This window comes from Phyllosticta citriasiana, assembly GCF_038021145.1.
Source record: "Phyllosticta citriasiana strain CBS 120426 chromosome Unknown IWZ02scaffold_10, whole genome shotgun sequence".
NCBI classification, from domain to species: Eukaryota; Fungi; Ascomycota; class Dothideomycetes; order Botryosphaeriales; family Phyllostictaceae; genus Phyllosticta; species Phyllosticta citriasiana.
The window spans coordinates 617,420-644,048 of record NW_027117287.1 but is presented as its reverse complement, the minus strand read 5'-3'; the positions used below and the strand labels follow the sequence as shown (position 1 = coordinate 644,048).

The following is a 26,629-nucleotide window of genomic DNA, read 5'->3' as shown; positions in this document are numbered from 1 at the left end:
CAGAATTTCATCATTACTGACATGCCTCTCGCCTTCCTTGCTTTAGTGGTGAATGCTACAGGTTCTGTCTACTGTGGTTGCGTCACCGTCAGGCGATCGAATGTTGCCGTCTGAGGCCAGAGGGGATTATGTAGCTGAGGTAAGCGAGCATTTCCGAAATTTGATGCTGTCGTTAAATTCTTTGTCTAGTGTACCTTGTTGCAATAGGCCTGATGCGCATGGTTGAGGGTTTCTCAATAGTTCTCCTTAAGAAGGAAAGCATAGATACTTATGTTGCCAGTGTCCCCCCCTCCTGCTCACTTTGTCCACTATGTTTCCTCAAGTATTATTGATTAATTGTTCCAATCCAGTTGTCTATGTAGTGAAGACCGAAAATAACAAAAGCCAATTTTTACCCGTGCGCCTTGCCTGTGCTTGTCCGGTGCATGCGCCAATGCTATTCTAATAATGCCAAGATTTCGTCTATCATGTCAATCTAGGTAGTTATTTGGGTCGTCAACGTTTCGCGTCGTCATGCTCGTCCCGATCGCTCAATTTAACCAACACTCGCTTGCTCTTTCGCTTTGTCATTGTGTAACTTAATACTTGCTCCTTAGCTTCCAGCCCGTTTTCAGTACGCGCGCGGTCACAAACGAAGCCAGCGCCACGGCGTATGTCGCCGCCGTAAAGATGACAACGGCCCAGTATCTGTTGTCGGCGGTCTTGATCAATGCGCCTGCGATGGGAATGCCCGTCAAGGTGCTATTGCTTCAGGTTAGCAGACGTTCCCTAGCCCAAGAGGCCGAAGATATGACTAACCCAACACTGACGATTGTGTAGCAACAAGTATAGTATTTGCCATAATCTTCAGTGTCGCCTACGAGCGTGGTCAGCGTGTGAAACTATCTGCTCAGTCGATGACGAGTACTTACATAGCTGACCGACGCAGACTGGCGTCAGGGAAATATTCGACCCGCTGGCAATACCAAACAGAAAGCCAAAGACAATCGTGACACCCTTGATCGCGGCTTTGCGGCTCTCGTGATCCTCGGCGCCCATCGGCGTCATTAGCGAAGCTGGTAGCCATAGTCCTACGTTGGTCACTAGGCACAGCACCAGAGCACAAATTTGGCAGTTGAAGCGGCCTACATGGTCGGCGATGTAGCCGGGACCCCAGCGCCCGATACAACTGCCGGCATTCAATATTGCAATCAGCTGGTACGAGAAAGTCTCGGTAAAGGCGCCGCTGTCAAGCGCAAAGGATGCGAGGTACGTGATCGGGATGAAGAGGCCCCATTCCATACAAAAGGTGCCGACTGTGACGAGCGCGAACGATCTAGAGAGCGTCAGAAGGAGAGAGTCAGATGGCAGAGGGCTGGACAGGGAGAACGAACGGGTCTCGCAGAATAGTAAAGTCAGGCCAAATGGTGGAGCCGGGCTTTGGGGGCAGCCGCGAGCGAATGAGGAGCTGGTCGACTATGCACAGAAAGAGGAAAATGAAACCAAGATATCTACAAGCCCAAGGGAAGCCTACTTTTGGGAAGAGGCTCTGAAGCATCAATGGGAAGATGACGCCCCCAATGCTTCCACCGGCCGCAGCCATTCCAGTGGCGATGCCTGCAAAATGGATGTTAGCAATCTTGTGAACATGGGCGAGGGCATTACTTGCCGCGGCGGGCGCAAAAGAAGTGCGCGATAGATCCCATGCTCGGGGTGAAGATGAGGGCCGTCCCAGCGCCAGCCATGACGCCGAAGACGAGCAAGAATTGATAGTATGCATGGCACACGGACAACAAAAACATGGATGCGACAAGCAGAATGTTGCCCCCCAGAATGAGCGATTGGGGCCCGTGAACATCAAAGAATGGTCCGATCAAAAGGCCACAGAAGAAGGCGAGGAAGGTGTAGAGACTGAAGATCCAGCCAATGGTAGACTCGCTGTACTCGCTGAGCTCGTTGGTGGCGAGGTAGGCTTGGAAGATGCCCACGCTGTTCCTGGGATGAGTTAGTTTCTGGATGCCACGACGATGAGGCCACAAACGCACATCAAGCCAAACCCTGCCGTCATGCCGCTAAACGACCCAGCTACCACCAGCCAAGCTCTTAGCCCGCCTTCGGGGTAAGGAACTTGATCAGATGGACCCTCGGGATGGGGCTGAGTCTCATCTTTGTCAAATCCATCCTCGACTGATGGGTGAGGAGTCCATTCCCGGTCGTCGTTCAGATTCTTTTCCTTGGATGCTTCGTGAGCCTCTTCGGAGGACTGGGGGTAGAGACAACCACCGCTGATCGATGTGGATCCATGGTAAGGCGGCTCTTCGATTGGTCGGGGTCCCAAGTGGGTGTTGGAAGATGGTGCAGTCATTTACAAGACGGCACTGCCTCGGATGGCGAATATCCCTTGCTCTTACTCTCACAGAGTGCAACTCTCACTTCCTCTCTCAACAGCGGTGCGGACGTGGTCTTCACTTTTTGGGAGCATGTGAGGTTGTCAAAGAAGCGAGAAACGACAGAGGAGAAAATTGGAAATCAACGGCGATGCCCTACGGTCCACATTTTGTGCAGGGTGCAGGGCGATCCCAAGGAAACCCCGCCGCCGGCTACATTGCTAGGTTGCCGATGATGCCACTTGCAAAGATGCTTGTCAGTCCACGAGACGTCCGGAGGCGGCAGATTGTCCAGGGATTTGTTTCGTTTTGTCTTTCTGCAGCTGGCCAAATGGAGGACGAAGTTGTCGAAGCGGCAGTATTGGCAGCACCTTTTGGCGTTGGCAACGGTTGAAAGAAAAACCGCCAGTGGAGGTCGACGGTCTGCCGCGATGGCCCGTGCACTTCAACCCTCGCTTCGTTGTCGCCTTTCGCCGCTCTCCGCCCGAGGAACCTTACTCACCTCACATCAACGTCGACTCTGCTTGTGTTCTGCAACTCCAGGGCGTTTGTCTCTGTCCACACCTTTTCGCCCCTCAGTGGAATTCAGCAATGATTGCCGAAGACAATTCTCGGAACATCTGCGACTGTGACTGCTGGCTGCCCAATCCCATCGGACTTTGTTGCGGAACTCCTCAGGCAACCGGTGAAAGGCCACTCTTTTGCAGAATGTCCACTGATTGAAAGCGCCTGCCTTTGCTTGACAATCATCGAGAATGACTGGCATTGAAAGCAATTCGGAAATCAGCAACGAGATGACGGTTCTTTACTTTCATCCCTGTACCATCTTTTTGTCAACGCTTCTTCCACCACGTTAAAAAGGCAAGAGAGGTCTAAAAGCATTCACTTGTTCGACTCCGATTCGTTGCCTTCGACAGAAAAAGTTGACATGCCACCGGAAACTTCACTGCCGAGCCAGCGAATATGGCCTTGTTTTGTGATTTCTTTTTTCGGCGTTCTTGGTGCCGCCGCCATTGACGCGGCCCACTGCATTCAAGCTTTCACGGCTGTTTGGACCTGTCCAAAGACCTTGAGGCGCCCTGAGAAACTTGCAGGCGACAATACAGGTCCAATGGCTTGCTCGGAAGAATTGTCCCAAACCTGGAAGGTATTTGCGTCCAAAGGCAGTGATTGGAACGACGACAGTCCGCTTCAAATTTTCGGTCCCTTCCCGACATCCGCATCCGTCTGCGCGAACATTGCGTGTTTTGATTTTCAACACAAAGTCCCCCGTGAATAGAAATATGTCGGTCTCCTGCGGAACGTGTGAGACTTTACTGCTGTCGAAGGAAGTTGTTTCCCAACCAACACAACACGTGTGCCGACATGCCACCAGCAGTGCACTGGCTCCCACTACGCCGGTCTTGCTCGTTGACCGCGGAGACAGTGTATAAGTTGGCAAGGCCTCTGTCTCCAAGCCGACGCGGAATCTTGTCCGGTTGGGGTGAGATCTTGGTCAGCAGACTATTATCATTTGTGTGAATCTTGTTGGCAGTTTACGCACCAATGCAGTCTTATTCGAATCGAATTATGTCCGAGTTTGGCACCGCAGACTAACGGGGGCTTCGAGTATGAGAAGGCGGAAGATTTGAAAGAGCCCTCGGGCAGCTGCTGGAAGGCTCCTGGACGGCAATCCAGTGCGATCTTGTCTCGCCGGTCATCTCAGCCCAGCTCTACCGTTGGCTGCCTTGCAAATTGTACGCGCCATGACGCTTCTTTGAACGAGCTCGGCGGACGAACATTGACGCTCGATCTGCAATGCTGTTGGAAGCCACATGAGGACTACAGGAGAGGAAGCGAGGACATGGGAATAGAGCGCCAAGTCTCAAACATCAGCCCAGCACAACATCGACCTGGTCTGCAAGTTTTTTTCCCCTCACTTGAGGCAACGAGGACGATGGTGGTGATGAAGAAGATGCTTCAACCTTACATCCGCGATGTGGAATCCATCTGTGCGAAACTCGATGCTCATCGCGGCCCGTCCACCACACTCCGGAACCTGCCCGTCAAATATCAAGATTATTCCTCTAACGTCCCCAGGCTTGCTCTTTACTTCAACAAGTATTGCCACAGACCGAAAGAATGCTGCAGCTTTGTACACTGTCCCCCAGGCTTATGTCAACGCATGGGAGAGAGCATCGAATAATGGATTGTTATGTTTGCACGAATGACAGGACAAACATGGGGCATGGCACAAGCAATTCCGCATCAAAATATCAGTACACAGCCTTCTCACTGATCCAAAATGACACAAGTTGAGACTGTCCAAAGACGAATGACTCAGTCCGGTTCAAGCCAGCCCCGACGCAATTTTCCCCCTCCTTTCTCTCTCGTATACCATGTTTTATGGCCAGTCTGTCCCAATATTATGATCCCATCCAGCAATCTAACCAATTTCTCTTTTTTTTCCTTTTCATCTTTTTTTTTTCTTTCAGTTTGGCGCATGAGTGGGGACGCGTTGGTCTCTGGAGACCAAGTGAAACGATCAGTCGCCAAGCCAAAGAAAAACCTCCAAGTAAATAGCAGGCAAGGAGGGGAGATCAGCAATCTCAAGCCGAAATGGACAAAGCAGAGGGCAGACCAATATCAATTCGCTCAATGGAAAAGATGTAACAGCAAACTGGCAGAAAAAAAAGAAGATGAAGTTTTTCAGAAAAAGACACGAGAATCCAACCCTAGAACGCCAGTTGTCGTAGTAGTGAGCTGGGCTGGGCTGAGCGGGTTGACGGAGCAGCAGCCAGCTGGTCGGGGGTATAAGTATCGTTACAGCGTATGGGTACATATCAAATTGTGATGAGATAGGAGACTTGGGCTAGGAGATGGGGTTCAAAAGGCAAGTGCAAAGTGAAAATCGAGGTCATGAAAGGGGTGCGCGTCCAGGACCATTGGCATGGAGCAACCGGGGCAGCCTCGTGGAGTGTAATGGTGGCTGCTTAGTAACGCGTTCTTTTGGAAGATGCAAGGTCGTCCTAGACAGGCAACAGAGACGCGTCAGCAAAGCACATACGACAAACATTATCACAAGCAGATTCATGCATACCATGTGATTGACCATGGAAACGAACAAGTCGAACCAGAGCTTGCCGCCTGCCTCCATCTCACTCTGCATTGTGCCACTGCGCTTGAACGTGTGCCTGCTGCGGATGATCAAGGCGAGGTAATGGGCGCGCAGGTTGCTATCATTGTCGGGGGTGTTGGCGTACGCAAAGCGCGCCGAGGACAGAATGGTGCTGCACTGGATACCCGACTGGAGACCCTGTTTTTTGAGGGCCAGGCGCTTGAGCTCTTGCAGGCCATAGCGCTCAGCGGCACACTACGTAATCGTCAGCGATAGTCGAGCCTGGATGATTCCACAAACACGTACATAGATGACGCTGTCTTTGAGAATCGCAACCCCATTTATGAAGACGGTCGACTCGGCCGCTCCCGCCTGGAACCCGTCTTCCAAGTACCAAGTGCTGCGTTTCCTGTCGTGCTGCAGCCGCGGGTAGTAGTCACCCTTGTACAAGTATTCGAGAACGGAGCTGAAGATTTCTGGTTCCTCGTCGGGCAGCTCGATGCGTCGGGTGGTCGACTCGAAGAATTGTGTTCGGCAGGCATCGTGGAAGAAGGGCGAGTGGCAGAGGACGTCTTCGTGGGCAGCGAAGAGGCGCTGGCTGCGTCCGATGGAGATGGTGATGATGGGCGAGGTGAGTGGTCTGAGCTGGTCATCAGTACTCTTCCGATGCAGAGACGAGCTGCGAGCTACTCACGGACTGGTATGAGCGGACGAAGGTGAAGTGGTGGGTTTGGCTATTTGCTTTTCGACGCAACGCGAGGCAAAGAAGGATGAGTCCTTGAAAGACCTCTTCTGCTTGGTCGAATCCTTGGCAACTCTGTGCTTTGAGAAGCTGCCAGCATGGGGTTTCCGGCCGTAGGTGAACATGATGGGCAGTGGTTGATGGCTGAGTGGAGGGCTGGCGGCACGGCAACGCGGCCACGAGGGCGGACAGGTCGGATGGGCGGTGGTTAATATAGCACGGCAGCGACAACCTCAGGCAACAGGGCAAGGCTGAGAGAAGCAAGTCAAGATGGGGAGAAGGGCCACGAAAGCGGCCGAGGGCGTGTGATGGGAGACATGGGATTGGCCGAGAGGCAGGGCGACGTGTCGGACGCGTCGAAGCCTGCTCGCGCAGTCACGTGCGCCAATGCCACCCGCCGCGCTGCGGGCATGAGTGAAGTGTTTCACCTTCGGCCACTCACAAACGGCAGCCGGCACATTTGCGACGATGGCTCGATACCCGACAGTCATCGCCCGCACAGTCAATTCCTTCAATTCGACCGCGTTGAATCGCGGCCTTGACTTCTTGGGCCGCACAGAAAGCTGGCGACATGGATTGTGCCTGAGAACCCGTCTGCCCCTTGCAGGCGTATGCATGCTGAGCTCTGGCCGCGTCCCGCATCCCCGACTGTCGTAGTCCCTGTGCCCAATCACTCTTGACGAGCAGTGCTGTCCACCGTGTGTCATCAAAAGAAATATTACATCAACCGTTGGATCCGCACCTGGTTAATTTTATAAGTCTCCGATCAGAGTGGAGAAGGGCAACACAGTCGACAGCACCCCATGGGCTGATCAAACGAGGCAGCACAAAAATACACGCCGTTGGCCTCTGCTGCATTGCCGCAGCCCGCGAGACATGCATGTACGAGGGAACTTGTCGTCCCACCGTTCAGTACAGCTGCTGGGGCGGCAACAGGGGACCGTGCACTGCGGTAGTGACGCAACGGCCCGCGGCTACCTACTACAAACAGTGAGCAGAGGCATTAGGCCAGTTCCGTCGCTTCACCTCACCGCCTCTCTCGTGTCCATCTCTCACCTCTCTACCCGCCTGCCCGCGCCATGGTCAAACCGCTGACCTTCAAGGGTGACAAGCCGAAGAAGAAGCGCAAGCGCGCAGCCGCCGCCGACGATGATGACGACCCCACTGAAGGCTTCTCCACCAAGGCCCTGGCTAGACCGAGCGATGCCAACAATGACGACAACGAAGAAGACGACTCGTGGGTGACGGCCGAAGCCGTTAGCGACATTGCCGGGCCTGTCACCGTCGTCCTGCCTACTGAAGCGCCGTCCTTCCTTGCCAGCGACGCCAATGGCAAAGTGTTTGCAAGCGCCGTCGAAAACATGATTGAAGGCGACGCGTTGACGGCCGAGCCTCACGATGTCCGCCAGGTAACATTCCCACACCGTGCAAAAGAATCCAAAGCTAAGTTGGAGCCAGGTGTGGGTAGCAACACGGCTAGTCGGAACGGAAAACTTTAGTTTCAAGGGGCATCACGGCAAGTGAGTGCGTGCAGCGAGGCAGATGCAACCATTACAGCCCGCTGAGTACTGACAACGCCCAGATACCTCGGCTGCGACAAATATGGCGTCCTCTCTGCGCACCGCGAAGCCATCTCGCCCGAAGAAACCTTCACCCTGATACCCGTCGCCGACAACCCAGGCACCTTTGCGCTGCAAACACCGCGCGACAAGTTCGTCGCCGCCACCACGAGTACCAACGCCTCGTCCAAACCCAAGACCAGCGCGGCAGCCACGGACACGCTCCGCGGTGACACCGAAACAATCGACTACACATCGTCGCTGCGCATCCGCATGCAGGCGCGCTTCAAGCCGCGGCAGAAAAAGCAAAAGGAGCAGAAGGCCCAGGAGAAGATTTCGCGCAAGGAGCTCGAGGAGCTGGCCGGCCGTCGTCTGAATGATGATGAGGTCAGGAAGCTCAAGAAGGCCAGGCGCGAGGGCAACTTTCATGAGAGTATGCTCGACCTCAAGGCCAAGAGTAAGCATGACAAGTTTGCGTAGGTCTACGTATGGTGTGTGATGGGACCACGGGACTACACTGGATCAAAAAGATTTGGATCTCATAGTGGAAGTGGCTGTTCACCACTGGTGTGAGGGAGCATCAACGCGGAAAAGTAAATCAGACTTATGAAGTCGCGGAACTAGAGACGACCTCTCCGGATGCCATTCCATAGCAAACCAAGGGAAGGGATATGTATGGGCTACATCATATTCTCACAAGCACGACGGTCAAATGAGACCAAATGTCAATGTTGAATAAAGTTTATTCTGTGTGGCGTGTCGCTGATTGAAAGCGCCAGAGCAATGCCATTCACAACCCCCTCAAAACGCAAACGAGCATATCGAACAAGAAATCCCTTTCCGCAGAAGTCAACAACGTCAACAACAACGGCCTCAGTACGCAACCTGTGAGCTCAAGCCCGCCAACTCGCGGTCAAAGTTCTTGTGCTGCGAAATGGCGAAGAAGTAAGCGTCGACAAACTCTTTTGCGCCCTTTGCCATTTGGAACGCCTCCTTGAACGAGGTGGGTTGCGTCTGGGCAGCCGTGACGACGCCGTACGAGTCTACGACGTCAGCCGACGATGACACGGTGAGGCCGGGGAGACCGCAGGCGTCGCGGACGAGGGCGACGGCATCGCCGACAGCACCGATGGCCTTGAGATGGCCGAACGCCTCGCGGACCCAGTGCAGCGCGCGGCCGTTCTTGCGCAGCGTAGCGACGCTGTCGGCGCCGCCGGGGATGAAGATGCTATCGAACATGGTGCTGCGCATGCCCTCGAGGTTGTGGTCAGGCTTAACACCCTTGCCCGACGAGCGGTCCTCGCCGGCGGCGAAGATGGGCGTGCGGCGCGGCGCAATGGTGAAGGGAAGCGCCTGGGCGGCCTGCAGCGCGGCCTTGATGCCCGCGTAAGCAACGGGATCGAAGCCGTCGGCGATGATGATGGCGACGCGGCGCGTCTTGATGGTTGGCTCCTTGGGTATAAAGTCGAGCTGCGAAAGGCCCTTGCTCTTCTTGCCGTGGTTGGCGCGCTTGGTCGACTGCGGGATGGGTCCTCCGACTGCCTCGGCGACCTGCTGCGCAAGGCCCAGGTCGATTTCGGCCAGGCGCTCGCACATGCGCTCGTAGACCGTGGGGTCGTCGCAGTGGTCAAGCTCAAACGAGAACGACGCAATCGTGTGCGCCTTCTCTGGCTCCGACAGCGAGTTCCAGAAGAGCTGCGCCTGGTTGAAGTGCTCCTGAAACTTCTTGCTGCGCAGGCGCTGCTTCAAGCCAACCACCTTCTCGGGAAAGTCGAGGTACGCGCCCTCGGCCGCGCTGGCAGGCGGCACGGCGCTGTAGCGATTGGGCCAGTAGTTGACTGTGCCCTTGGTGATGGTGTGGCGGCCCTGGCCGTCGCGGTGGTTGTTCATGACGGGGCAGATGGGCCGGTTGATGGGCAACTCTTGCCAGTTGACGCCCAGACGCGAGAGCTGCGTGTCAAAGTAGGAAAAGTTGCGGCCCTGCAGCAGCGGGTCGTCCGAGAAGCCAATGCCCGGCACCACGTGCGCCGTGCAGAAGGCGACCTGCTCCGTTTGCGTAAAGTACTCATCCGGGTTGCGGTTGAGCTCGAGCTCGCCAATGTACCTGATGGGCACAAGCTCCTCCGGCCAGACCTTTGTGGCGTCAAGAATGTCAAACTCGAAGTTGTGCTCGTCTTCCTCGGGGATCGTCTGGATGCCAAACTTCCACTTGGGGTACAGGCCGGCCTCGATGGCCTCCCACAGATCCTTGCGGTGGAAGTCGGGATCCTGGCCTGCGAGCTTCAGGGCCTCGTCCCAGACGAATGAGTGTACGCCGAGCTCGGGGGTGAAGTGGAACTTGACAAAGTGCCTCTTGCCCTGCTTGTTTGTCAGGGTGTAGGTGTTGACACCGAAGCCCTGCATCATGCGGTAGGATCGGGGAATGGCGCGGTCAGATTGTGTCCACATGAACATGTGAGTGGCCTCGGTGTGCAGGAATTGAAAGTCCCAAAAGTTGTTGTGAGCGGTCTGCGCCTGTGGGACTTCGTTGTGAGGCTCAGGCTTGCCGGCATGGATGACGTCGGGGAATTTGATGGCGTCCTGGATGAAGAAGACGGGGATGTTGTTGCCGACAATGTCCCAGTTGCCCTCTTCGGTGTAGAACTTGAGGGCGAATCCTCTCACGTCGCGGACGGTGTCGGCGCTGCCCCTGCTGCCCAGGACGGTGGAGAATCTGAGGAAGACTTCGGTCTCCCGAGAGGTGTCGGTCAGGACTCCTGCAGAGGTCACGTCCTCGGCGCTCTCAAACAGCTTGAACTTTCCGAAGGCGGCGGCACCTCTTGCGTGCACAACTCGCTCGGGGATTCTCTCGTGGTCGAACTTCATGATCTGTGGCAAGGGTTACCCGTGCCCAGGAGCACTTGGCAGAGGCGACGTACCTTTTCTCTTGCGAAGCCATCCTCAAGAAGCTGGGGGCCAGTCTTATCCTCGTTAGAGACCTTGAGCCAGTCATCGGTGTTGTTCTCCTTAACGCCCCAGTCCGAGGTGATGCGGTTGCTCTGGTTGTGATAATCCTTGGTGGAGCGGCTAAGGTCTGCGTTCTTGGAACCGAAGCCCATGGGGCAGGCGCTGCCAGTTGCTCTGGCGAGTCCGGAGGTCAAAATGTTGGAAGCCATGGTGTCGTGGAAAGGAGAATGAAATTCGAACGGGGTATCTCAAGGAAGACGGATATGATGGCAGTAGAGGCGAGTGTCGAGGAATAACGTGGAATGCGCTTGGCTATGGGAGGGTCTAGGCATGTTAGCGGACGGGAATATAAAGATGGCAGGTGTTGTCGCGGTGACGTATGAATTGAGCAATGATGAGGATTATTCAGGCTGGACAGACATGGTTGCAGTTCGTCGGAGCACGCCACGCGTTGGATCTCTTGACTGTCCTGGGGAAGTGGGTGCAGTGCTTGGCCATCGGCCAATGAAAAGGGGGCGATTGCTAAATCCAGTCAGCGGCAGGCGATGATGGCATTTGTTGTTGCCCACATCCAATACTACATGTACCTACCTACCTAGGTACCTGTGCGAAGGCCATCGAAGAATAACATCAACGTCATCACCCACCACTACCGTCTATGACGCACCTCGCCTGTCGATCACCACCACTGTGTCTCCGCCCACCAGCCGCTGAGAAAGATTCGCCGTCTCGACTCTTCATCCACAACATCTCGCCATTGTCGTCCTGTGCCCACACTGTCCTCCGAGACGTGTGCGAGTGGCCGGCGAGTGTCATGGCATGATCTGAAGCCGTCTATCCGTCCTCTCTCCGCTTCCTGCTCTTTCTGGCAAAACAAGCTCCCGCCTTCTCGTTGTCGCTTGTTGGATGCCGTCTGGCCCCAGAGCATCCCTACCGCCCGGCACATCCTTGCCGACGTCAATGCCCTTGGATCCCAAACACTCGACAACGCGCCGAGAGAAGGGACATGGAGAGCACTCGTACGCTCCTACGAGACGCGACTCTACCACCCAATCTTCCAGTCTCCTGCACATTGTCTAAAACCACTTCTGGCCCTCATCATTGGGCCTCAACTCGCTGGCCCGCTCGCAAGCATTGGAACCGCAGTCATGGACAAAGACACCAACTCTTTTGGCCCGTGTCAGCCTCCTTGCGCCCAAATTGTCAAAATGGCATCGAAAGCGAATAGAACAAGTCTAAACCACGGGGAAAATCACTTACGACCCGAGACTGAGCCAATTGCAGCGGTTGACACCGCCTCCGGGACTTCCATTCCTTTTCGGTCGCTTTTTCGACGTGTCGCAAAAACACGACGTCGTCGCGCAGCTGGGCCAATCCAAAGGCAGATTCATGGTACCTCTACCCAAGATGAAAGGGCGCGACGTTTTGGGAAGGAGGCGCAGGTTTGCAAAGCTTCTTTTGCCCTGCTGCGTTCTCCCCGCTAGAACCATCCATGCGAGCCACATCAAATCAGCAGATCTACCTGGGCAACTGCGAGATTGCATGTGCGCTGCATGCGCGAATAATAGCAATCGACTTCCAACACCAACCGACGGTTAAGAGGCTCAGTTAGACAATGCCAGCCAGGCAATTTTCGGGGGACAGGCTGCCCTCAACGCTGTCGGAAGCTAATAACCCCCTTGCTAGACAAACTCTGCTCAGAGACATGTGAGAGCTTATGCCTTCGCTTTGTCGAATTGCGGCATTTCAGAGGAGAGTCCAAGATCATGCCATGCGAAACTGGGTTCTCGTTTTTTTCGGCGGGGATCCTTTAGAAAGAGACCCGAGTCAGGCATCTCCCGTCAACGCGCTGATGAGCAGCAGGGTCCAGGACCACACTCCCGAGCGGCTGTGATGATCCTTCAACCGCATCCCTTGGACGGTGCATCTTGCTGCTCTTGCATCCTCAACCACGAACGGAACTTTTCACAGTAATCAGAGTCCTTGAAGTCCGAACCATTATCGCATCCTAAAAAGAACGGCCGCCAAGTTGAGGCCCAGAGATCAAGCGTTCGGCTCAAAGTAAGTCCAGGATGTGCTATCAATCCGCCAACGAGTCTTGTGCATCGGCAATGGCCATGGCATCGTAGCAAGCGATAAGTCAGCAGGTCAAACGGGCACCATCTCTGGGATACTGCTTGCCATGTCGGTTGCAGCCGGTTCCTGAGCTTGATGACGCAAAGAAGACGTTTCAACACATGACTGTGCTGCCCTTTTACAGGGAGGGGGACATGACCAGCGTCGAGCAACGGCTCCCTCAAACTCAATGACCAGAGTCAATCAATCATTGACCGGCAAGCCCCTTTCTCGAGAGTGCTTCCTGGCTTCGGCCCACCGTCATCCGGATCTTTGCCAGCATCGTCCTTGATTTTAAAAGATTTTCCCAAGGGTCCAGGGCCATTTCAGCCGCCTATTGTAGACGCGCGTCTTTTTGCATCACGACGAACCTGCTAGTCATACCAAGTCGGCATAAGAGATAAAAGAGTTCAAGTGCCGCGCGTGATTTCCAAATCACTCTTTCCAACCACCATCGATACGAGCTATTTGCTAATTAATCATTCAGAAGACAGCAAAATTCAATGTGCTTCGCGACCTTGACCTTCAAGTGTTTCGGGGCGGCCTTCCCGTGGCTCTAATCGCGAAGACAGTTGAGCATAGAGCGACCGCCAATCTTTTTCCGGTAAACGCTAGTCTTCTGTGGCTCGGCGAAACAGGAGTTTGCGGCACTCGTTGGCCCGCATATTTGCTCATACGCGACAAGCAAAAGGCAAGACAAGTCATGGTCTGTGGCAGACTGACTTAAGGCTGCTGGTAGGGCGTTGGTGGTTGTTGGTTGATCTGATAACCCTCTTGCCGAAAAGTATCAGGGGCACTGACTCTTCCCTCATCAATCCGACGCGAAGATAAGTGTTTCAGCCGGGTCATCGAGCAAGACGACGGGTTTCACAGTCTCGACAGCCAAGTTGCTTGTCTCCTTCATTCCTGCAGGCGTCGCGTGCGTCGCACCGAGGTGGGAGATGCTTCAGTGCCCCAGGCTTCAGGCCACGCATACTGCATTGAGGTCGGTGTTGCCAAAATGCTGTTCTCGCAGCCAACGCCATCTGATCAGATCGACACTTACGCCTCCCCTGTAGTCGAGACAAGCCCCGCGCCGAGAGGCGCCTGGGATGGATGAGCTTGTCTGCTTGCTCATGCGAACGAGCGGGACAACCGGTAAGGCAGAAAGATGAGCAGGCAGGGCGCAGAGAAAACGAACTTGCACGCACACGACTTTCCCTGCCATCGGAGAAGTGCATTCCCTGGATAATGCACGCAGGCTTTCCCCCTGCCTGCTCAGCCAGCCAGTCAATCAGCAAGGCGTGCACTGCAAGAACGACGGACGCGACGAAAATGAAAAGACACCATGAGCACCAACCCGACTGGACATATGTCAGTGTCCAAGTATTTGCCTTGGGTATTTGCCTTGGTAACGCGACAGCATCCTTGACGAAATCTCTACACAAAGCCTCGCTCCTGGCATGCTCGCAAACAATGCCCAACCAGCCAGCCAGACACAAGTCCACACCCATGCGACACCCTTCACAACGTCTACACCTTCCGACCCCATCGCCGCCATACCTGTTCCTGTCCTCGATTTTCGCCCCAGAACACGCACCGCTGCTCCATTACATCAGGCACAGCTCAGTGCCCGCCCTCCTTGGCCGCCGACGCGGGCTCGGTTTCGGCCAGGCTAAAACCAACGGCTAAACGCGTGACGCTTGCTCGGTGGGAGGTAAGCGTGTGCGGGCAGGCAGGCAAGCAGGCAAGCGGGCGCAGGCGTTGGCGTTTTGGCGGGCGTGTCTGGAAAGGGTAATGGGGTAGGGGAGGCATGCGTGGGTATCCTTTCTTGTGGGGTTGCTGACACAGCATAGGCGGTGCGTGCTGTGTGGTGCGTGGTGAGTTGGTTGAGTTGGGAGAGGTGAGAACTAGGAAGGTGGTTGGTTGGTTGCGCATGGGCGGTGGGAAGGTAGGTGATGATGGAGAAGTGGAAAAACGGGGCCATTGAGCGAGTAAGCCGGGACAGACGATAGACCAGAGAAATGTAGTTGGACTGCTCGTATTTGACTTCTCAAGTAATTAAGTAGTTAGTCCACACTAGTTGAAAGGCAGAAGCAAAAACCACATGAGCTTCCTAACACGTCCAAAGCGAGACTCGCTTTATAGTACAGCGCACGACTTGGCCGCAATTTGTTGACTCATTGGCTGACCTGGGCGTCCGATGAAGTTTCAGGCCTTCTGAACTTGACTTGCTTTTGTGCAAAAGATGTGTCTATTCACGACCGAAAAGATTTGATTCAACAGGTTTTTGTTGCGAACATCTACGTAGCTTGGGCCACTGCAGTAAGACAAGCAGGCATGCTGTGAAGAGGGGATGAGGCCAGACGCAGGGAAGAAAGCACGACGAAAGATCATATCGGCACTCAGGCAAGGCGCGTCAATCAAGTCAAGGCCAACAACGTGTCTCAAGGGGGAGAGTAACGAATCACAAGGCGAGCCGATCAATCGCGCGACGAAGCAGCCGAGAAGTCTCGAGCAAGGTATATAAATTGATGGTACCAGACGTACTATTTTTGATGCCATGATGACATGACATAAACGTAAATGCCATCCATTCTGCCTGTCCACATACCACCAGCCTAATTGCAAATTGCTGAACCACGAGTTGCTAGCCTCACCATGTGTTCCAGATACCGCATCCCCCTGATAGGTGCCGAACCCGATAAGCCCGAAGGAAGGGGGAGAAGTATAAAAAGCAACGATCGACTACATGTACCCAGATAGACAAGGCGGGCATACAGACGTCTGAGTAGGCAAGAGCCACGCACCCGTCAGCAAGCCGACGGCCCGCACGCCCGTCTCCCCATCATGCCATAGCATCCGCCCATCCGGCGATCCGTTAGATAGACGGTTATTCAATCTCAGCCTAGTCCATGACGACGTTGTCATGTTCCGTTAGTCCGTTCGTACGACAGCGCGAGCCACTGTACGGTTTGCGAGGAGAAGAAAAAGCAAAGAAGTGACAGAAAAAGGAAAATCGATGGAAAAACAAAAGATCATGGAACTTTCGACGTAATCTGAACCAGTGTCCCAGTGCGCAAGAGCGTTAGATAAGAGATGTGGACCTGTGCAACGGCGACAGGGAGCGAGGGGGAAGACGGTCAAACATGGTGTCAGATGGGCGTATCGGTGTTCGGTGATGATTTCGCTTGCGAAGCCCGTCTACCCCGCCGTATGTTTGTTTTTGGGAGCGGAAACCGTTGCGGAGAGAAGGAAAAAAAAAAAAAAAAAAAAAAAGAACAGTCCAGTTTAGTCCGGTCCAAGTGCCATACCATCTCCTGGCCCAACCCAACCGGCCATGCTCGCGGGTCCAATTTAAGCAGGCGAAAAGTCATCGGGACCATCGCCTCGGCCGTAGTGGACTGGGCAGACCTTTAGAAATCTAGGCGTCTGCGCAGCGGTGGAAGTAGAGGAGGAGCTGATCGACCGGTCGCTGCTAACACTGGGCGAGCGTCCCTTGGCGGAGGCATCCATCACGGCTTCGGACTTGGCGGTGGGCGGTGTCTCAGTCACCGGAACGGATTTCGAGCCTTGCGCGTGCTCAATGGCTCTCAAGGCTGAAGCTAGGGATTCGGGGTTCCTCTTAACGGTCAAATAATGCGGGACGCTGTCGAGCAAATTGGGCGATTTGGCGAACGGGTAGTTTGAGGACGTCTCGGGGCAGAGGGACAGGTAAGAGTAGCAGACTTCTGCAGTGGAGGTAGCAACGACCACAAGACATTCCTCGTCCTTGGTCTTGATGCGGTTGGATTGGTTCGCCATTTTGGGCTGATGGAAAGAAGCAGTGACCGGGGGGGGGGGGGTTTGAGAGACGAGCGTAGATGCCGGATGAGATGGCCGAGAAAGAGCGCAGGGTGGTCTCTTTTTATGTTGAAGAAGTGTTGCAGTTTGGACCAATGAAGCGACACGTGGGAGCTCTTCGTCTGGATGACCTCAGCTCGGCGACGGCGACGGCGACGGCGACTGAGAAAGGGCGAAATCTGGTTCACGGAGTTTGGGTCTGCATGTGCAACGTCTCAACGCCCGTGGACCCCGAGTTCTTCAACGGCGACCGACACGATTCGACAGCGGCGATGGCAATGGCGAAGCGTCGAGTTTAAATAGCGGCGGCGGCGGCAGCAGCAGCAGTAGAAGTAGCGATTTCATCGATGAATGGGCTATAGATCGGACGCGGCAGGCGCGGGTCTCACCGGAGTAGCGGAGGCAGAGTGGCAGGGCGTGGAGTGGACCTATGGGCTATGCGCGCCGTCCGCTCCTCCTCGGGTCGGCCGCTAGGGAAGTGACGAAGATATGTCGGGAGCGACGCGGGGCTGCAGAGGCGAAACATGGCGCCGATGTGGTAGAGGCTTGTTTCGGCGCTGCAGAGGAGGGGCTGCGACGAGAGAGTTGGTAAGCTTGACAGCGGCGAGAGCACGAACAGCGTGAAGAGGGTGGAATGAGTCGTGGATCGGGTGTCGAGCGGGTGGTCGTGTGATGGTGTTGAGTTTTGAGGTCAGCGGCGGCCACGACATTTTTCTGGGGGGAGCGAGCGTCTTGCCCGATTGAGCTAGGGGAGGGATAGTTGGACAGGAAGCATGGGAAAATCATGTTTCTGTCTGTCGAGACGTTTGATTAGTGCCATGGGTCTCGCGGCATCAAACCCCTGACCTGACAGCTGCGGGGAACTCAAACACTCACAGACCACACACACTCTCACACACACGACCACTTGACAGGTCGTCTTGGTCGTTGATTCGGACCCAGTCGCCCGTTGCCAGGTGGTGGCCAGAGCAAAGCGAAAAGAAATTAAAAAAAAAAAAAAAAAGGAAAAAAGACGTGGAATGATGACTGCGGCCGACGGGGGGGGGCAGCTGTAAGGGCGACGGAGGACGTCAGTCTGTCCTTGCGTCGTCGTACGGCGCGGAAGCCGGGCGGCCTCGTGGAGACATGGCACGGCGGTGGAAGGACGGTGGAGGAGCCATTACTTGATTGACAGATGACAATGAGCCGAGGTGTCCTGTCGGTGTGTGAGAGAGTGAGAGAGAGTGAGAGAGAGAGAAAGAGAGAGAGAGAGAGAGAGAGAGAAATGGACACAGAGAGGGCGCGGTCGAGAGAGGATAGGCGGGTGGTCGAGGGTATCGTAGGGTCGCAGGCGGGTGCACTTCAGGGCAAAGTGGCCCGCTCCCTGCAGCGTCTAGTAAATGGTTCCTTGCCTGGTTCCCGCGCCTTCACGACGGGCACAGCAACTGTCCCAACGCCTCTCTCTGTACCTACAGTCGTCCTACGACGGTATTTTATTAACTAGCTTCTCTCCCAATCTGTCGGGCTGCCTCTGAATCCTTAAAAAAGACGTCTGCCTCTCGTCTCTCCCGCTTCCGCTCGCAATTTTCGACACGCGTCGCCCTTTGTCCAACGCCATTCCACCCGCCAATCCATCTGTCCTTTCTTCCTCCCTCCCCCTCCTCCTCCCCTCCTCCCCCTCGCCCACTCCAGACGACCATGTGCACCCGATTCATACACACCTACGGCTGCGGTCACCAGGTCGTGGAAAAGGCCCCCTGCGCCACTTCGCGGAGCGCCCCCTGCGGAGTCTTGAAAACAACCCATGTCAAGCACGACGAAAAGTGTGACAGTTGTGATGGATGACCAGAGCGTGCGTCCCGTCCTTTCCCTCTGTGCATCTCGACTCTAACGCGCACCGCAGCTTGCCCACCCATAATAGAAAGCAACAACGCGGGCCGTTCTTCCTTTTTTCCACCTCTCTGGCTAGCCCCAAGGGCAGCCGACCGGCCTCGCAGGCCCCAATTTAGCACGACACGAGCATAACACTGGCGTCACGGAGACAAAAAGTGCAGGCGTTTCAAGGGCATGGGAGTCCGTCTCGGATGATGACGATGCTGGCGTTATGAAGTCCCGGGGTTTTTACTTTTTCTTTTCTTTCTGGAAATTTTCCTTGTCACTGCCAATACCGTCCCGGAGAAATTCGGGTTTTTTTTTTTTTTTTTTCAATTTTTTTTCCATTAACATTTCGTTCTGATAATGTCTCATTTCGCCCGCCGGTGGGCTGTACTGGTACCTATCTGGGAGAGTGAGGGTTCTGGGCCGAGGTGGGGGATGTGCGGGACTAGGTCTGCAAGGAGAATTACCACGGCGCTGGCGAGCTTGAATGCAGTCATGTCCCGATTGTACTCTTTTTTATTTTCCCCCTCCATGCTCTGACAACCTCAGGCACTCATGGCGGCGGACGAGCGGCTCAGGCGAAGAGTGCAAGCCCACAAACCAAACTTTGGACATGGTTCGTCGCGTGGCATGGGCGACGAGGCACCATGTCGTCGCGCAGAGAGTTGATAGAGAGTAGCAGATGGACAAGAACAATTCATCAACGTAAACTTGGCTCTCGCGAAGAAAAAAAGAATGAGACGAAAAAATGTGGACAATTCGAGGGGACGCAAAGGGCGAGCGAGGTTAGGCCGCCAACGGTGCTGCATGCATTTCGTTTGGAGCTGCGTGAGGTGCTGCCGATGGGGGCATAGCTGAATCGTCGATCATGCAGCTTCACCGAAGCGGATGCGACTGACATCAAGGAGGTTCATGTTTGCATAGCTCGTCTCCTCGCAGCCTCGCAGAGTCAAGAAACGCCAAGCCTCGGCTCAAACGGCTTGTCGACGCCGCTTCTGGACTTCACCCGTCAACTCCAACATCATGTCCATTGACGTCAATTGGTCAAAACTTGCCGGCGGCGAAGAAAAGGTCCGGCAATTCATTCACGACAAGTTTCAGCAGGTACGTACCCGCCGTCACTTGCACCCGCCCGCTGGCATCTTGACCCTCATCATCTCAAGGTCACCCTGCCGCGCTTCATCCGCTCCGTCAAGGTCCACTCGTTCGACTTTGGCAGCGCCACGCCCGACATTGAAATCAAGGACATTTGCGACCCGCTGCCCGACTTTTACGACGACGAGGACGACGACGAGGACCAAGGCGAGAACAACCAGCACGGCGACGACGATGAAGAAGCAAAGACGCCGCGAGACCGCCGCCACAGGCCGCGGGAGCTTGCGCCGGAGCAGAAGAATCAACGCCCGCCTCCGCACCCTGACCCCAGACTTTCGGCAGCGCGGACAGGGCTGGCGCTAGGCGAGCCGCTGGGGAATCCGCTCTCGAGAGCTCCCACGCCCGCCATCCCCGGTGGCACTTCGAACATGAGCTACTTCCACTTGCCTCTCGGCGCCGGCTTGTCTGGTACCACTACTCCCTTTGCCGCTGTTGCCGGCGCACAGTTTCAAAACGGATGGCATGACCATCATCAACAATTCCATCATGCAGATCCCCCGCAAACTCCACCGCGCAATCACTCGGCCTCCATCAGCTCCAACACACCGCCCTCGAGCACCGATCTCGACTCTCGACCCCAAAGCCAGCACCAGCACGATGCTGTCATGCAAACTGCAGACGATGACTTTTCCGATTCCTCGCCTTCGACTCCTCCCATTCGCGAAGCCAGTCCTGAGGACATTCAGATTGTCGCCCACGTCCGCTACTCGGGTGATGTCAAAATGGTCCTCACGGCTGAAATCAATCTCGACTATCCCATGCCCAGCTTCGTCGGAATCCCGCTCAAACTGACCGTCACTGGACTGACGTTTGACGGTGTTGCCATTCTAGCCTACATCAAGAAGCGTGCTCACTTTTGCTTTTTGTCTCCCGAGGATGCCGACGCCCTGATTGGATCCGACGGCGGAAACGGGAAGCTTGCCGACGAACAAACGGCGGTGAGTGGCAATCGGCGGGCCGCGGCCGGCGGGCTGCTCGAGGAAATCAAGGTTGAGAGCGAGATTGGCCAGAAAGAGCATGGCAAGCAAGTCCTCAAGAATGTGGGCAAGGTTGAAAAATTCATTCTGGAGCAGGTGCGGCGGATATTCGAGGATGAGTTTGTCTACCCAAGCTTCTGGACTTTTCTGGTGTGATGTCTCAGGACCGCGTGTTGTGCTGCCGTACCCATTCCTGTCAGGAGATAAGGAGATTTGCAGTGCAACTTGTGAGCTGTCACCTGCATACTTGACGGGAGCAACGAAGTGCAGCAGCGGGAGAGGCGCACAGCCGTGCAACGCTGTCAAGTCGGAAGGACGAGCCGGGCGCACGCACGCCATGCAGGGAGGACGGCCGTTGAAGTCAGACGATGGAGGGTTGCTTGCAGCACAGTCAACGGTGCTGCAGGACGCAGGTAATCTGCCACTGCCGATGTATCACCAATGCGACCCTATAAGGATTATCGTCAGTTTTTTTTCAACTTGTCGACTTGCTTTCGCTCTGGCGGTGAGATCAGCAGGCCAACTCAATCCAATGGCACGGCTTCTTGTCCTTGCTCCAATCCCCTTCTGTTATTGCCCCCATTGGACTGGCATCGCTCCACCGGCGACGCGCAAGAGAGCCAAACAAAAAAAAAAAAAAAAAAGAAAAAAAAAGGAAAAAGTCTTGCTGGAATGCTGATTCCATTTCCTTGTGCGACCAGGAGAAATGCGGCCAAGGCCTGTCACCAGCGGGGCCTCGTGAGTTGGACTCCAACGACAGATACCAAAGCCGTAGCTTTGGAGCACGCAAGCCATCTTCTGTCGCGCAGGAGGAGGTGGCAGAAAGAAAGAAAAAAAATTAAGAAAAATCAAAACTGTCATGACCTGCTTGACAGCTGCGGTGCAGCCCTGTATCCGTTGTCAGGAGACGTCTTCCCCGTGTCGTATCGTCCGGCCCGAGCTGATCCTTCCGCTGTCTTAGCCCCACGCGCAGACGTGGCGCCGCTGCTGCCACAAAAAAGGCAGGGCATCTCGTGAGAAAACAATCAGACTACCCTTGAAATTTCCAACCCGCTTCGGCTCGTTTCGCTCCGTCGCGGCGTCATCCGTCTTGCGTATTCAACAACTGGCGTCGAGAGTAGGACGCCTGTAGGTCGATCACCCTGCCTGTTTCCCCTGCCCTGCCCTGCCTGCCCTCCCTTGTCCTCCCTCTGCTGACAGAGCAAAGCATAGCGGCGTAACGTGGGCACCTTGATGGCCGGCCTCCATTGTGGGCTTCGCCGTTGTTGCGACCTCGGCTTTCTAGCAGTCATACGCGTAAGCCTGTGCCCACCGCATGGCCTTGTTATTTACCCCCTGGGCGACCACTGGATCACAGAGAATCGGTTGTCTGTGCAGCCTGGCTCTCTGTCTGGCACGGCCACCCGTCGCATCTCCTTAAGCGCCACGTCTTGCTCCCACCATATTTCCGCCGTCGGCCCTGTGTTTGCACATTTTGTGCCTACCTCGGGTGTTCGAGCCTGTATGTCGGCATTGTTTCGCATGTTCTGCTGGCCAGTGTCTCTTGCGCCGTATCAGCGACCTCCCGCCTTCTCGCATACCCACCTATTTACATACACACTCTGGACGGACATCGGACAAATTTGCAGACTGCCCAGGCCGACGGCGCGCCCCCATGCCATGGCGCATATGCCATCATTCATTACATACATGTGTACATACATACATGATGTCCATGTCCACGACCGCTGTCAAGTAATAAGTGCCGAGCTCCCCACCCCCAGCCCCAGCCCCACTCCCCGGCCAATCACGTCGATCAGCGCATCGCATCGCAGCGTAGCGCAGCGCGCTACTGCACGTCGCAGCGGCAGCCACTCGACATGACGGGCATGACAGCGCAGGCCGCGAATAAAACGGGCGGAGGCGTCATCGTTCCCTGCCCGGCCCTCGCTGCCCTTCCTTGCCCTGTCCGGCTTTACTGACTGCCGCTTCCGCTGCCGCGCACGTTTGCCGTACGGTCTCTTTGTCTGTCTGCCTGGCTGACTGAGGTGCCCTGGCCCGGCCGAACGGCTGCTCGGCCCGACGGCGTTCTGGTGGGCCGACGTCCTTTGTTGTGTTTGCGTTTTGTTGAAGACACTCCTCTGTAGCCGATTGTTTCGTGCCGAAGTCAGCGTGGCTGAGAGCGTCTTGGTGTACGGGTTGGTATGCTGGTCTGTCGAACAGCTCTTATATGGAAGACGAAGATGCTGCGATAGGAGGTTGTGATGGTGGCGACAGAGGGCGCGGTTTGCATCCTACGAGTGGATGTCTGTAATTGGCAAGAGAGAGGAAGGAGAGAAGACAGTCCATGTGAGCATACCTTAGAACAAACGTTGATGTCCCGGCTTCCTTCAGCCTTGCTTCTCTCTGTTGTCTATCCTCTCTTCTCGTTGTTCTCGGTTACAGTCCCGCCACCTTTCCGTTTTTGGCGTTGTCATGGCCTCGTACGGGGGTTGTGGAAATGCTGTCAAAAGGCGACATGTTCCGGGGGGCGCATCGTGCTCGATTCAAAGAGGCAAAGGGACGCTGCGTCTTCTTCGTCAACAAGCTGGAGAGTTGGCAAGACAGCTTGCGGTGGCCTTGGACAAGTCGCGCTGGGAATTCAGAATGCTGATGAAAGAGAAGCAAATGGACGACGCGCGCTGGTTTTGGATTGACACCACTCAATTGAAGAGGATGATTCATGGGTCTCTTAAGAAGTTTTGGTCCATGACGAACTTCAAGCGATGCAGTTGTGAGCTCGCAATTCGGAGACAAGGCGACGGAGCTCGAGACGACTTTGGATTATTCCAACAAGTCCGACCAGCGCTGTCTACTCGGCACCAAACAGGGAAGCCACCATCTCAAGGTCAGTGCTCGGCGAATTCGTCATCGCGCACAATTTGACACTCCGGTCAGCTTGCTGCCGCTTCCGTCCCACTGCACAGTCTCTTCCTCCAGCTCTCACTCCAGTCAATCTTCCCCACCAGTTTTCTCGAGCATAGCAAACAACCCGTAAGCAGCTTGAGCGAGCAGAACATTTTCTCATACCAACACTGATCCATAAACCAAACACAGCATGTCTCCTCCCATGGAGCCTCCCGACGATCCGCGCGCCGCGCCTTCCCAATCGCCTGGCTTCTGGTCGCAAGACCACCTGCACGTGTGTCGACAGCAGGAGCAGTCGCTGTACCCGAGTCTCACTCACCACCATCAAGATATCAAGCAAGAGCGGTCGCCATCTCCCCACCGAGAGTACCACTATGGACGACCGATCTATCAGCAGCAGCCTCGCACCATGACGCCGAACGCCTGGTCTCCAATTCCATTGCGTCCTAAGCTGTACAGCGAGCCCTACATTCACCCGTCACGTATTGGTTGGGTCGGTGTCCCGGCCCCTTCTGGTCGAGCTGGTCAGCCAGAGGATCCCACCGCGGGACTGACGACTATGCCAATCACCCAGCTGCCGGTCCAGCCGTACAGCTCTCCATACTTGGATCCTCCACGTGCCACTCGTGATCAGACTGATTGGGCCCTCGCATACTATCAGCAGAGCTATCCGAGGATGGGCTCAGAGACAACGTCGTCTGGCCAGGGTCTGGAAGAGCCTTATAGAGAGCCATATCCACAGCCAGTCGGCTCTATCGAATCTGACGAAATCCATCAGCCCAGCGTCACCGGCACCACCTCAGAGACTTCGTGGTCTGAGACGGAACGTCGCCTTCGCAGCGGTAATACCGTTCCTCCCGAGGCTGTTACTGTGCCCAAATTCCCGGATGTCGACATCTGCGACGAAGATTTGCCCGTGGAAGTCAGACTGAGGGCGTTGAGGAACTTCAAGTCAGCCATGGACAAAGCACAAAACAAATGGGTGGAAGACGGGCGCCCACCCTGCCCCAACAACTGCCGGGCTGACCACCCGCCACCTTGCCGCTCAAGAAAAGAATTCAAGCAATTCAGGAGGATTATCGAGGCTGGACACTGGCTTGAGTCTCTCAATGGCGGAAAGCCTCCCTGCCTCAGGTGTGGGCTCATCCACAAGGGACATTGCATGGCCCCCCAATGCGTTGTCTGCAAGGCCTATCACAAGGAGATGTTTTCTTGCGACACTGCCAGAAAGAAGATCAGAATCGCCGAAGAGATGAACAGGGAGCTCAGGCAGCGGCAGCGAGAGAAGGACAGGAAGCAAGGGATGCAACAGCAGAGACAACAGCCGCAGCAAAAGAACCTGCATCGTGAACCACACCCGCTTCCAATGAAGCCCATGGCCAATGAGCAGGACTTCATTGCGTCTGCGTTCCGTGGAATGTTGGAAGCTCGCCTGTCTGGTATCTCCGACAAGAAAGAAAAAGACAGGGTCACTCGAATTTTCTTGGACGACTTTGCACAGTCTCTCAAGTCAAAACGCAAGCGGGACGAGGAAGGAGACGGCGAACAGAAGGCGGTACTACCTTTGAAGCTAAGAAGACTCGAGTAGCTGTTTGCTATCAGCACGACAAGGATGAGAATGTCTACAGTCCGGTCGAATGGACAGCTGCAAGCCAACGATTCACAAGTTGTGCAGCTCAGATGCCGAGGAATACCGAGGCATCCGGCATTTGAGCATTTGCTCTTGGTTGAAGGACTGATGATGATTTCATGATCGCTGTACCGTTCTACACTTTTCATTCGAAGTTCTTGCTGTCCTCGATCAAGGACTTCTTCAAACTCCAGACATCGATCATCGACCGCCCTTGAGACTTGGCCCTCCGGCGGGGGGTTTTTTTTTGGCTAAACGCCTCAGACACAAGGAACAATGGCAGGAAAGTCACAAATGGAAGAACGGACTTGTTTTACACGAGCCGAAAAGCTCTATGCGCGGATATGGTTGAATGGCCGAGCGCGATCTTGAAGGTAGTGGGTTCTATCGCCTAGGTGGGCATGAGCGAGATTCGATGATTACTGCACAGTAGACTGGCACCAAAAATGACGGGAGAATTGACGGTGCAATTAGGGGGGGCGCAGAATTTGTAGGTACGATGCGACGCGGCAGAGGGATCTTCAAAATTCAGAGGAAAGTGGTTCAGAAGAATGGCGACGAGCAGCGGGTATGTTGATCCAAGCAGTCTGCAAGCCTCCAAACACGTCCAAATATGCGGAGTGGGAACATGTAAACCAAACGAGAGTTTCGATTCAAAGATACCCATGGAGAAAAAATTCCGTATTCTTTTGTAGATCACGGCGAAGATGATTCAACGTCTTCAGTCTGGCCTTGGATTTCTCTCTTTGTCAAGCCCTCAGTGCGCTTGAGGCTGATTGTAGAGTCGTATTTAACCTAGTAGCAGTCCAGTCGTTAAAAAGGTGTCCTTTTTTTCAAAGGAAAGAGGAGTGAATCCCATCAAACTCTATACAGTAATTTCTACTTTCCTAATCCAGTAATTTGTATAGATATACTAGTGGTAAGGTGTGAATGTAAGGTGGTTGACATAATCCAACGCAGTTTAGCCGCTGAGTGGCGCTATCTACACAATTGATTACATGCAACTAGTTGACCAGTACAACGCGATTCAATTGAAGTATTGAAGTAGACATTGCGTTGCTTACCACGCTGATCAAACAAAACAACCATGCGAAGCTGAGAACGCTTCCATCACGCACCAGACCTTCGAAACAGAGTCATCGCACCAAACCTTTCCCTCAACTTTCCCCCCTGACCGCGAAGAGCAGGGATGCCACCGCGCTGCGCAACACCTCAGCCGCACACTAGGACGGTAATAATCTACGGACGAAACTCATCTCGCTGCGTCTACCCCTTTCGACCACTCCACAGATGTCCACGTCCGCCGAACGGTTTCTTACTCTGCGATAAAGGGGATTCAGTTCGGCCGACCGGATACGGCCGCGAAGTAACGGCGGCAGCCGGGTTTCGTTCGTCAAGGATTTCGCCCGCGAAGGGAGAGAATGCTGTGGGTGTGTGTGGCGTGAGGGCATAGGCGCGGTGGCAGCGCGTTTCGCCC

The 26,629-nt window shown here is 54.9% G+C and overlaps 8 protein-coding genes across 8 annotated transcripts; 5 read left to right on the top strand and 3 right to left on the bottom strand.

Annotated features, from left to right (window-relative positions):
* Positions 1-172: 172 nt before the first annotated feature.
* IWZ02DRAFT_457169 (major facilitator superfamily domain-containing protein) lies at positions 173-2,763 on the bottom strand. The gene is made up of 6 exons (XM_066767928.1): positions 2,025-2,763; positions 1,649-1,974; positions 1,374-1,596; positions 912-1,315; positions 799-856; positions 173-741 (listed from the first exon to the last, which is right to left on the bottom strand). Exons 1-6 carry the CDS (start codon positions 2,342-2,344, stop codon positions 579-581), a joined length of 1,494 nt encoding a protein of 497 aa, XP_066620788.1. The 5' UTR covers positions 2,345-2,763; the 3' UTR covers positions 173-578.
* A 2,575-nt stretch (positions 2,764-5,338) lies between these two features.
* IWZ02DRAFT_470821 (uncharacterized protein) lies at positions 5,339-6,330 on the bottom strand (the record flags this gene model as incomplete). Its single annotated transcript, XM_066768826.1, has 4 exons — positions 5,339-5,374; positions 5,446-5,718; positions 5,770-6,121; positions 6,158-6,330. The coding sequence occupies 4 exons, from the start codon at positions 6,328-6,330 to the stop codon at positions 5,339-5,341; spliced, it is 834 nt and encodes a 277-aa protein (XP_066620787.1).
* Positions 6,331-7,183: 853 nt separating this feature from the next.
* Positions 7,184-8,487, top strand: IWZ02DRAFT_457158 (FRG1-like family protein). Its single transcript, XM_066767927.1, has 3 exons — positions 7,184-7,614; positions 7,664-7,725; positions 7,788-8,487. The coding sequence occupies exons 1-3, from the start codon at positions 7,285-7,287 to the stop codon at positions 8,242-8,244; spliced, it is 849 nt and encodes a 282-aa protein (XP_066620786.1). The 5' UTR covers positions 7,184-7,284; the 3' UTR covers positions 8,245-8,487.
* Positions 8,434-11,130, bottom strand: IWZ02DRAFT_37716 (catalase-like domain-containing protein). The gene is made up of 2 exons (XM_066764931.1): positions 10,683-11,130; positions 8,434-10,632 (listed from the first exon to the last, which is right to left on the bottom strand). The coding sequence occupies exons 1-2, from the start codon at positions 10,917-10,919 to the stop codon at positions 8,638-8,640; spliced, it is 2,232 nt and encodes a 743-aa protein (XP_066620785.1). The 5' UTR covers positions 10,920-11,130; the 3' UTR covers positions 8,434-8,637.
* Positions 11,131-13,648: 2,518 nt separating this feature from the next.
* IWZ02DRAFT_37710 (uncharacterized protein) lies at positions 13,649-14,921 on the top strand. Its single transcript, XM_066764928.1, has 2 exons — positions 13,649-13,810; positions 13,884-14,921. Exons 1-2 carry the CDS (start codon positions 13,767-13,769, stop codon positions 14,494-14,496), a joined length of 657 nt encoding a protein of 218 aa, XP_066620784.1. The 5' UTR covers positions 13,649-13,766; the 3' UTR covers positions 14,497-14,921.
* Positions 14,922-19,400: 4,479 nt separating this feature from the next.
* IWZ02DRAFT_37549 (mitochondrial distribution and morphology protein 12) lies at positions 19,401-20,999 on the top strand. Its single transcript, XM_066764827.1, has 2 exons — positions 19,401-19,608; positions 19,668-20,999. Exons 1-2 carry the CDS (start codon positions 19,528-19,530, stop codon positions 20,790-20,792), a joined length of 1,206 nt encoding a protein of 401 aa, XP_066620783.1. The 5' UTR covers positions 19,401-19,527; the 3' UTR covers positions 20,793-20,999.
* A 593-nt stretch (positions 21,000-21,592) lies between these two features.
* IWZ02DRAFT_37544 (uncharacterized protein) lies at positions 21,593-22,762 on the top strand. The gene has a single exon (XM_066764826.1). The coding sequence runs from the start codon at positions 21,870-21,872 to the stop codon at positions 22,497-22,499; it is 630 nt and encodes a 209-aa protein (XP_066620782.1). The 5' UTR covers positions 21,593-21,869; the 3' UTR covers positions 22,500-22,762.
* A 328-nt stretch (positions 22,763-23,090) lies between these two features.
* On the top strand, positions 23,091-25,110 carry IWZ02DRAFT_434981 (uncharacterized protein; the record flags this gene model as incomplete). Its single annotated transcript, XM_066766410.1, has 3 exons — positions 23,091-23,502; positions 23,582-23,648; positions 23,712-25,110. 3 exons carry the CDS (start codon positions 23,091-23,093, stop codon positions 25,108-25,110), a joined length of 1,878 nt encoding a protein of 625 aa, XP_066620781.1.
* Positions 25,111-26,629: the final 1,519 nt, after the last annotated feature.

Coding starts and splice junctions, on each gene's coding strand:
- IWZ02DRAFT_457169 (XM_066767928.1), bottom strand. CDS start 2,344: ATGACTGCACCATCTTCCAACACCCACTTGGGACCCCGACCAATCGAA. Junction 1,597..1,648: donor CTTCTTTTGCGCCCGCCGCG/GCAAGTAATGCC, acceptor TCCATTTTGCAG/GCATCGCCACTGGAATGGCT. Junction 857..911: donor AGTCTGCGTCGGTCAGCTAT/GTAAGTACTCGT, acceptor CCACGCTCGTAG/GCGACACTGAAGATTATGGC.
- IWZ02DRAFT_457158 (XM_066767927.1), top strand. CDS start 7,285: ATGGTCAAACCGCTGACCTTCAAGGGTGACAAGCCGAAGAAGAAGCGC. Junction 7,615..7,663: donor AGCCTCACGATGTCCGCCAG/GTAACATTCCCA, acceptor AGTTGGAGCCAG/GTGTGGGTAGCAACACGGCT. Junction 7,726..7,787: donor TTCAAGGGGCATCACGGCAA/GTGAGTGCGTGC, acceptor GACAACGCCCAG/ATACCTCGGCTGCGACAAAT.
- IWZ02DRAFT_37716 (XM_066764931.1), bottom strand. CDS start 10,919: ATGGCTTCCAACATTTTGACCTCCGGACTCGCCAGAGCAACTGGCAGC. Junction 10,633..10,682: donor ATGGCTTCGCAAGAGAAAAG/GTACGTCGCCTC, acceptor CCCTTGCCACAG/ATCATGAAGTTCGACCACGA.
- IWZ02DRAFT_37710 (XM_066764928.1), top strand. CDS start 13,767: ATGCTTCAGTGCCCCAGGCTTCAGGCCACGCATACTGCATTGAG. Junction 13,811..13,883: donor GCCACGCATACTGCATTGAG/GTCGGTGTTGCC, acceptor CCTCCCCTGTAG/TCGAGACAAGCCCCGCGCCG.
- IWZ02DRAFT_37549 (XM_066764827.1), top strand. CDS start 19,528: ATGTCCATTGACGTCAATTGGTCAAAACTTGCCGGCGGCGAAGAAAAG. Junction 19,609..19,667: donor TTCACGACAAGTTTCAGCAG/GTACGTACCCGC, acceptor CATCATCTCAAG/GTCACCCTGCCGCGCTTCAT.
- IWZ02DRAFT_37544 (XM_066764826.1), top strand. CDS start 21,870: ATGGCCGGCCTCCATTGTGGGCTTCGCCGTTGTTGCGACCTCGGCTTT.